The 10,393-nt window shown below is 46.7% G+C and overlaps 1 protein-coding gene across 1 annotated transcript; it reads right to left on the reverse strand.

Moving 5' to 3' along the window:
• Positions 1-7,002: 7,002 nt before the first annotated feature.
• Positions 7,003-9,197, reverse strand: LOC129599248 (uncharacterized). Its single transcript, XM_055497434.1, has 3 exons — positions 8,249-9,197; positions 7,931-8,152; positions 7,003-7,832 (listed from the first exon to the last, which is right to left on the reverse strand). The coding sequence occupies exon 3, from the start codon at positions 7,830-7,832 to the stop codon at positions 7,287-7,289; it is 546 nt and encodes a 181-aa protein (XP_055353409.1). The 5' UTR covers positions 7,931-8,152; positions 8,249-9,197; the 3' UTR covers positions 7,003-7,286.
• Between the last annotated feature and the right edge of the window lie 1,196 nt (positions 9,198-10,393).

The following is a 10,393-nucleotide window of genomic DNA, read 5'->3' on the forward strand; positions in this document are numbered from 1 at the left end:
AGGCACTGTTTATAATTATGCTTCCTATCATTACTAGTTTTTAATGCAGTGTTGTAGTTTAGAAATACAGCGTGGAAACATTACGGCCATTGTTCTTTACACCAGTTGTTTAAGGCCTGCTTTTTTTGTATCGTCGTATAGGGTCCAGAAAGTTGTCTTTCTAAGGCCTCGTCCCCAATCTGTAGCGCATCGCGTTAAGATACAGCACCGTAGCTAGCTTCGCTGCAGTACAGAAATGGGACACCTTTTGGTGCGCGCCACCAAGGTACAGTACAGGCTGCGCATATCGAAACGGAACTCGCTATCGGTTTCCTGTATCGAATCTTCAGCTTTGGCCCCGTATCGCTTTATTTGCGTCCCATCGCTCCGATCGCATATCGGACTGCTTACCAGTTTTCATGTGTGTTCTCGGTGAAAAATTCGAAGTTTGTTTGAGGAATTTCGATTCTTGGGTTGATTGTTTTTATGCCATCGTTCTAATTAGTTCCAAGTCTGAATTGTGAAATGTTTGTTTCCTGGATTGAACATTTTTGTTTGCCATCATAGTCCGTAGACTCCGTACTCCGCAGTTAGTGATGCACTGATGAGACAGATCAGCTGCACCATTCGCGCATGGCTAACTTACAAAACATACGGATAACAATTCGCAAAATCAAATCTTCTTTTCCGAGTCTCGCTTTTTTCTCCTATTCACTATTATGTGGTAATGAATGGAAATTCAGTTTTGTGTTCGATAGTACACTCGGCATGAAAATTGTTTTCTCCACTCTCCTTCTTTGAAGCTAATAATTCTGCATGGTGTTATTATCTAATAAGATTGAAGAGCTGGAATAAGTGGAATTTTTATTGTTTTAATTTTAAGAAGATCAGATTTCGTATGGGCATTTAACTGAGATTTTAAAATGAACAGAAAAACGATGTGGAGCGAAAGCATCGTTCGTTTTCATTAGACATAATAATAAGCATAACTCTCGAGAAAGATATCGTCACTCAATATTCAAAAATTCTCACTCATCTGTAAAAGATACCAGGGAAAGCCACCTCTGGAGGTGGCTTCGCGTACCGTATCGTTTTTCTTTGTATTTCAGGATATGCGTAAAAAGCGCGCGTAAAATTTTTGGCTGCTATGAGACGCGGGGTTAGTACGGGTTTTGAGATACGGTTCGCAGGGTACTGTATCAGAGAGTTGTGAATACGGGACGCATTAGGATACGGAGCATACCCCCGTCCCGAATTTTTTCACGGGTAACGAGATACGCGAAGCGAAAACCGACATACCGTATCGCGCATCTCCTATTCTGGGACGTTGGTGTCCTGTACCGTAACGAGATTCGCTACAGATTCGGGACGAGGCCTAAGTCGCACAGGAAATCATTGTTGCTGTGTTTCGTCTACTATAGTCAAACTAAAAGTTGGCTGATATTTAGGTCTACATTTCTACAAGATTATAGTTAATGACTAATATTTAGAATGACGATACGATGCAGTCACAAGTTTCCTATAAAAGTGAAAAATTTGTACTGAATAGGCAGTGAATACACAGCCCCAGCCGACTACGGAGATAGGCGGCCTAATCACGCAGAACATTTCGTGACGTAAAAAGGGACGCAAAAAGTATCTGTGTTAGAAACCTAAATCACAGATTTCAGAGCATCAGCTGCGTTGTGATGTCACCAAGGAATCAAGTTCGTTACATTAGTAACAAGTTGTGTTTTAAATTTGTCTCTTTGTCGCAACAATAACCAGTTATCTACCAGGGTATGTACTCACACGTTTAAAGAACCATTACTCCCGTTTAGCTAGCTTAAAAGCAAAAAACACATCCTCGTTGTTAACCATGTCGTTAAACGTTCCAAGAACAGAGACAGCGTTTCCCCGTTGTATCTCAATACTGATTTTCTGGCGCAAAAACTCTCCTGACCGAGGATTACCAGTACAATCGCTGATCTTTCGCGACAGCTCCTTGAAGAATTTCTTTGTGAGTGGTCCAAATGTGCCCGTGGTTTCGAATGCGATCGGCTGTACTACATCTCGGTCTGCAAGTCCATCGTACTTCCCTAGCTTATGGTTTTCGCGTGCTTCCGCTGCACTTCCCGGCACCCGTGACGTCCGGGCGATGTACGTTTGAGCGAACGTGTCTGCCACTGTCACATCCCATACTAACGGTTTTCCATTTTTCCAAGGGAAAGCGGTAACTCCGTCTGGTCTTTTCCCATCTCCTCTGTCCAGTCCCGGCGGCTCGAGGGACGATGGCATTCGTGCAGAGTTCAAGGCTCGCTTTGTCACATCATTCAACACGGCGTGAACGCCATGCCTTCCTTTCGCTAACTTGCAAACCAAGCCATGGTGTCCCAGGCTGTCCACTACGTTACCGCAACGGCATACATGCTGTTCGCAGACTGGGGCTCCCAACCGTCGCGCAACGGCTATGCGTAAGTGGGCATCTTCCAACAGGTTTCCGAAGAGGGATACTGGCAATGCTGACAACCAGGCGCGCGACTCCGATGAGGATGCAGCCAACAGGCGGGCAGAGGTAATTACGTCGGCGTTCTCCATCATGCGGGATGCTGTCTGGGTGTGCTGTGGCGTAGTCCACGCGGTCTGAAACCGGCGACTTTCTGTGCGAGGGGGTTCGGTGGAAAAGCGAGATGTCCACACTTCTGTCAGGTGGTTACACCGATCCTTGATGGATTCATTGCGGGTAACATTACACACCATGTCGACAGCACCATGGACTGATGAGGTGTAAGCAGCTAGCGCCACTTCTGTTGCGCTGATCAACCCTAAGCCTCCAAATTTCGTGGGTAACGATGCTTGGTTCCATACTGTGTCCGACATTGCGACATTGGTCAGCTGTTCCGCTTTAAATCGGATGACATCGTCGAATTTCCGTAATTCTTCAGGATACTGCCAGCAGGGAGAAGTTCTAAGAATATATAACAATTTATATAACAATTTCGGCAGCGACAAGCAATTCTTTAACAAGAAAAACGCCTGATGTGAAGGCAATATACCGAGCTGGTCGGCAAGCACTTGTGCTTGACCGACCTTCCTCATCAACGCGCCCGCAATCGCTTCGCTCAGCAAGGGTGAGCCTAGCAGTTCCATTTCCTCCGGTTTAGAAATGCGAATGTCCGGTACCGCGTTTAGGAATAACTGGGCTACGTTTTCACGCTCTGTAGGTGTTCCGCCGTCCACGAATAATTCATACTTTGCCGTGTTTAGTCTTAAGCCCACTGCGGCGGCTGCTTCTTGGAGATTTACCATATCGTCTTTAACAACTTGAGGGTCTCCAGCAGACACACCGTCATCCAAAAACCACAGGTTAGTTTCGGCTTTAATCTGGGAACAAACATCTTGTGTTAGTAAACCATAGAACATTGGTGCACATGGATCGCCCTGCTGGACACCGCTAGCGGAAGGTATGGTGACACCACTGGCAGGAGAAATGCAGAATAGAACTGAGTCTTCTCCGTACGCAGAACGAACAAAATTATAATATGCAGGTATCCGGTCGAATACTTTTTCCATAAGTTTATCCCGCCGAACGGTGTTGAAAGCGTTTGCAAAATCAAACTTTAAAAATGCGCGCGGCTTTGTCGACGGCGTCTGTAAAAACTCCCTGGCACTGTGCACGATGATTTCTGCTCCCTGTTTCGTTCCAAATCCGAACTGGACCGGGCGAAAATAATTACCCATTTCTTCTGCCAGCCGGAAACAAACTATCTTCGCTACAAGGCGGCGTAACGTGCATCCTGATGCAATGGGACGGATGCCACCGTTAGGTTTAAGGAACGGGAACAGGTTTGCTCCGAAGAACACTTTCCTTGCTTCTGCGGGAATCTCCTTGTTCAGTATGTGATCCGCAAATCTCACTAGGGCGTCTAACAGTTTCCTGCGTGTTTCTCCTTGCGTGGATAGCAGATCCTTAAGATGATCAGCGCGTAATCCATCCGGGCCAGGGCAGGTTCCTGTATCAAACGACTCTACAGCAGCTATCAGTTCTCTATGTGTTACTTCAGAGGGTATCGCGTCGACGTTACGCACCGTAGCATCCAGGTCAACGGGTCGACCTGGATGTTTTTCTTTTAAAATCGCAATGACTTCGTCAGTTAAAGGCGCGATGGTTTCTTGTGAAACGAGAATGTTCATCGCACGTCCGATTGATCCACTTTCCAGTTTGGCGTTGACCAGTTTTGCCTTTAATGCTGCTGCGGTCTTTGGCTTTGGCTGCTTCTTTTTCGAGGGGATGATATCTTCTGTCTGCTTACTTGACAAGTTCTTCTTCACCGACGTAGCGAGTGATGGGCCTCTACCAGACTTCGTAGGAGGAGCTGTCAGGATGCTTGGTGCAAAGAAGAGTAAGTTGCTCCACGCTTCCATGTCATTTTTCGCGCAGCATGCGGTCAGTAGTTCCGCAAACGCATTTGCACATGCATCTCTCGCACCTACTGGAACATGCGGGAGGATAGGATTGGTTCGTCGCAATCGAGAGAGCTTGTCCAGCAAGTTTTCGTCGTGTGGAACTGGTTGAGGGGATGCAGTGGGGAGCCCGGGTTTGTTTCGTAAGTTGCGGGCTTGAGCTTCTCTGCATTTTCCACTGTCGCGATGTGACGCTATCCCATGCGCCGTCAAACAAATTTTTCCACACAAATCACAGATAAAATTTTTACTACTCATTACTAAAGGCGGCACATTCTCAGCAGAAGAAACCTAGCTGCACTTCTTGTTATCTAATCTAATATTCGTATATGTAACAAGTTGTACTGAAGCGTATATGTATATATTACCATGGTCGTCAAAATTTTCCTTTCTTATGCGGAATACGGTTTGAAAAGGAATCAGGACCAGCTGCTAGCAAAGTCCGTTAAACATGTGAAAATAAGCCGGGTTAGTTACGGCCAAAAGACAAAGACAAGTTTCAAAGCCAGTGCGTTTAAAAAGAGCACATACTTCCGCTGGATGTAACCGGAGCTAACTGCGGTAATCCCTCATCCGATGTTAGAGACCCGTCTTGTCCTGTGGTAATACCAAGATCATAGGAGGTCACTTGCACCTCCAAAGTATAGGTCCTGCTCTCTACCACGGTGGGCGTGACGGCGACGCTGTGGCTGGGATTCCCATCGCTCGACAGCGTCACACCGCTGCCCAAGGAAGGCGTCTGCATGTCAATGTAATCGCAACTTCCCGGTGAAACCTGCGAACTGATATCCGTAAATGTGTCCAGGTGGACGATCCTGACTTTAGCTGTGTAAGACGTTAGCGTTGAACGAATACACATGGCACTGACAACGGTCTCCGAGATGGCGGTGGAAAGTGTGAGACAGGGTGCTAAGCACACCGTTAGTGCACAGGTTGTTACCGTCTCGGTAACGCTCCGCCAGTGGGCGCTGACGGGGCAGGTAGACGACGCAGCGGTGCAGCAGCTGCTGGTGGGTGTGGGTTGAATGCGCTGACTGCAATTACCCTTTGGAATCAATGGAATGTACACATGCTGGCCTCGCCAACGCGGTGAACCGAATCTGGGAGCAGCGTGAAAGGGCGTGGCCGCCCGCATCCGATATGGGACTTTAAATGGCGTTTTGGTCCACTGTGGGCTGGCGTAGTAGGCGGTGCCTAGTGCCGTTCCTGGCTGAATTTGATACTGATCCATGACATCCCTGTACCGTGGCAATACGTTGGCTTGGGAGCCCTGGGAAACAGCCAGAATTTATTAATTGGCTTCTTGAAGAACCCAGACAAAAGTACGGCCAGGAAAACTGCAACATATTCCGGTCATGATGAGAATGGCAGAAACTGTTAATGGCAGCAGCTTGGTTCAAACTGTAGACAGTCAAAGGCGGATAGTACGTAACCATGATATGACATACAGGTGTTTCGTCAAGGAAAACTTAGTGCGCTAATAAGCTTACTGAATTTGCGACACAGAGAAGAACTGCAAGCATAAAGCGCCGTCCGTTCGCAGCCGGCAACATTTTTAGACAGATGTTCAGTAGTGGCGAGTAAAAAGCGATTAACAATTTTCACCATAGGTCTTGTACGGGTACCGAAAAATTTCAGCCGTATAATGCTGTCAGACCACTGATGAACAGCGATGCAGTAATAAACTGCCGCGTATGCGCAGTAGCACACCGAAGAATTCTGCCGGGAATCAGCTGTCTGCTAACAAAATTAATGAAACGTTTACGGTGAACGGCGGAAGCGTCCATGCACCCGCCTGCTGTTTTCTAGATGAGCAAGTGAGTAGCGATTTGATCGGCAAATTACCGAGTAGAGATTGGATCGGCAAATCGGATCACAATGGACACTGCCAATGACCTCTTTATTCACGTGTTGGCTTCGTTTTTTGTTGAGAAGGATATTATCGCCGAAATGGTCTACAACGTCGTTTGATGAGATCCTAAGGTGAACAGATACGTTTGTCTGGTGAAACGATTCAGCGGCAGGGAGAAACAGACTGTCGGATCGATTTAACGGGACCGAAATGCCATTTTCCGACTGCGCGGCTGACTGCGTGACGCATTTATTATTCTACGGGTCGCGCTGCTTTTCAAATAATTAGTTCCCGTCACAAAGGTTTTTCTAGGGAATCTTTATTGTCCGGGTGTTCTAGTCGAGAGTTACTCTTTACTTAGCAACCTCGCTCGCCAAAACATTGCGATAAAGTTAACACCGTTCGAAAATCTCTTTTACTGGACGGTGGTCGTGACTCATGATCGCTACCTTGTTCTGTTGTAAGATCATTGTGCACTTTTGGCTTCGGCTCAACGCGGCAAACGCTCCACTGCTTCAGCGGAAAGCACTGCATGGCATTACCGACCACAGCAAGCAGGTTACTCTCGTGTTTCAGAAACTGGTCATGCTGCCGTTTATTGAATAAAATCTGCAGGCACGAAGCATACCAGCTGCCGCAGCACTTGGCGGAAGTGGTCGTGCCACGGCATTGTTACCATCATACGAAACAAGATTACTCACGGCATGTTTTGTCACAAGAATTATACTCGGCAGAACAGAGATTCGAAGCAAGTTTTGAGAGAAATGAAAGCAACCAGTATAAAGGGGTTCAAGACTGAACTGTATAAATGCCGTAAATGGACAACTAGCCGAACCGTAAACAGAAATTCATGATGAATGAATGAGAAATGAATGGCAAAATTGCTACCGCTACGTAACAGCATGGATCAAATACAGGCCCCATTACCGTACCAGCGTGGTTATTTTCTGCAACCGATGGATAAAAGTACAGAAAAATAATGGATAACAGAAGCCGGCAATCCCATGACGGTTTAAGCGCCCATTTCGTCGTCGCTGGAAATCGCCCCATAACCACCGCGCGCACGACCCTTGCCCGAGTATCCCGCCGGCCGCACCGCCTTCCACAGCCACACGGTCCCAGGGATGCAGGCCAATATCGCCGAGATACTTAGCGGCAGGGAGGCACGTTCGGGAAAAAGGACATTCCAGCTGGCCCGTGCCGCGAAGCTCCAGGTAAAGAACAGGATGCCATAGCCGGCTACTATATAGAAGATACTGGCGAACGCTGTTTCTTGCTGTCCGACCAGCGGTTGGCGTGTTTCGCGGGTTGTTTTGTGGCAATCGGTCCAACAGATCCAGATCCAGACACCAATGATAACGATTGTCCCCACTGTGGATACGAGGAAGACGATGGCAACAAACGGCGCCAAGACGGCATATCCAAGCCAGCCGACAGCCAGTGCGTCCGGGGACAGGTCATTGATGCCGTCCGGGAAGAAGGCCGCGTACGTATTGTTGTCCCAGTACGGGCGTAGATCCACCCAGTAGGACAGACGGGCCTCCATGCTGTCCAGCATCTGCAACACACTCAGAGGATTCAGGGCTTTTTTCAGCATCTCCACACGACTACACATATACTTTAGTTGAGCTTTTTTTATTCATTGAGCAGACAAACCCTCGAGGCGTTCGCAAGTTTGGCCGTTACGGTTGAACATATGCACAGAAAGGATTAACCATTCTTCTACCATCCAACTCTGGCCGTTTCAGTCTTTAATATTACGGGTGCAAGTTTTAGCATATAGCTAATAATAGCTCGCAACCGCCCCAAATAAAGAGCCACGTCAGCAGCTACTCATTCGCTACCGCACGCAGCCTGATCCGTTCGAGAGCCAGTTTTCTGCAATCGGAAGTGCACTTTACATGCTCCCATGTTACTGCGTGATATCTTGGCTGTCTTTTAATTAATTTTATTGTAAAATGTTTCATTTTGTACACGCATTCCACGCAGGATCCAGACGCCAACGCGAGGAACTCCATCGGTGGTCCGTTCCAGAACGAGAATGTCAGTCCACCGCAGGTCCTCTAGCGTCCAACGATTCCACGTCTCGATCTACGAATCCATCCATCCTCATCCTCCAGTCAAGCATTCACACGCACGCATCATTCATCCAGACAGTCCATCCACGAACTCCAGACAGGCCTCACGAAAGCATCAGAACTGAATGCCTTCAACACACACAACACAGAATCCATTCTCACAGGGCAGTTTACCCCCACTGCAAGTGTTCACTTGCAGTCGTAAACTCACAGGCTCATCAGAAACTCAAGACTCCTGAATTTATCACACAAAACTGCAACACTGCTGCAATTTTAAATCCAAACAATTTGCCACTGGCAAACTGTCAGCAGACACAGCTAAATGAACTGCACTGCCTCATTGGTTCACCTTACTGCCCTCCAGTGCGTTCCACCGGAACACACCAAGTACTGCTTCCACAGCACTTTCCACCAAAAAAACATAAATACGCCATGACATGGTATATTCATTTTTAAATTAAAATCACAACATTAATCAGACCCTGATTAATCTACCAGAATTGTATGAGCATGATGGAACATGACAATCAACAGTACTGTTGATATCACAGCTGCAGCTCAGTACAATCAGTCCAATACTTTGCTCATTCCCATTTTTTCACGCAACTTTGCTGTTTACGCCAGTAAACACGCGTTTCAAACCGAGATTTAGTCAATGTACCACCGGTACATGACTGGTTACTCGTGGCACCCCCACTGCAAAGCGGCTTCTTGCTCTCTTTGCGTAGCTTGTCGAAGCGCACACGGGGCTTGACGCCTCTAATGCAGTCTTGCCCACTCACTGGTACATTACCACGTAATGCACAAGTCACCTCTACGTTATTAATCTCAATAACTGGACGCACCAGTTCCATACGATTTACTTCTTTTTTCGTTACTTTCTTCAGCATATAATCCTTAATCAATTGTACTGGCGGTTCAGCCATAACAGGCTTACGCGCCGCAGTGCTGGTACATTTACTGCTTACATGTGCACCATGGCACTTGAAGCATATCGGACTTCCATCGGGGAAAAACCACTTCGCATAATCAATCTTTGGTTTAACTGGGGCATCAGAACCAGATGCACCACTGTTTCTTTCACCAGCAGACTTATCAGCAGTTACTGCACTTCTGTCAGCAACCGCATTGCCTTTCGACTTGTCAACAATGAACCGATTCTGTTCATTGTTACGCAACTTATACTGCAACTTTAATCCATCAAGGAATTTCTCAACACTTTTAACATCGTGTTCTTCCATATACTTGTACCAAGCAAAACGATACTTTTTCAAACCTTGCTTCAGGTAATAAACGCGCTCTGACTCACTCAAGTTTAACTTCTTGAATGACGTCGTAAACCAATCTACATAAGAATTAGGCGTATCATCATTAGCAAAATTCTTATTGCTAATTTTATCCCGCACTGCCATCAAATCTGTTTCATCCGAGAAATGATTACGTAACATTTCTTTCCAAACAGACCACTTCTTGCCTTTATGACTGGCATGCTTATCAAGATACCACGTCAAAGCCGTTCCGGTCAGACAACGTGACAAACACTTGTGAATGACGTCACTGTCTTCCCAGCCATTATGATTCTTACAATTTTCTACACTGAGAATAAAATGTTCAAGTTTATTCGTATCGGTTTTGCCGTCAAATTTCTCAGGATACATCACATCAGATTTAAATGCACCTTTCATTGCACTTGCAAACTTATCCATATCGAAAGGTAAAGTCCCTTTGCCTTTCTCTTCCTGTTCCTTCAACCGCTTTTCCAGCTGTTCTAGCTTCAACTGCAGGTTATGAAATACAACAGTGTTCACTTCAGACAAAGTCGGAGAGGGAGTACGCGACTCACCGAGCCGTACCTGCAAGTCATGTACATGACTTCGCATTACCCTGTAACTCTCCAGCTTATCATTCTGAACTTGTTGCTTCCGCTCAACATTTTTCACTCGCTCTTCCAGAGCGTTCAGCTGTAGTCTCACTGCTTCTGAGATTACCGAACCAACATCCGAATGTACTGGCGACAGCTCACCATGTACACGTACTTCCG

This window comes from Paramacrobiotus metropolitanus, unplaced genomic scaffold, assembly GCF_019649055.1.
Source record: "Paramacrobiotus metropolitanus isolate TYO unplaced genomic scaffold, Prichtersi_v1.0 Parri_scaffold0000141, whole genome shotgun sequence".
Lineage (NCBI taxonomy): Eukaryota > Metazoa > Tardigrada > Eutardigrada > Parachela > Macrobiotidae > Paramacrobiotus > Paramacrobiotus metropolitanus.

Coding starts and splice junctions, on each gene's coding strand:
- LOC129599248 (XM_055497434.1), bottom strand. CDS start 7,832: ATGCTGGACAGCATGGAGGCCCGTCTGTCCTACTGGGTGGATCTACGC.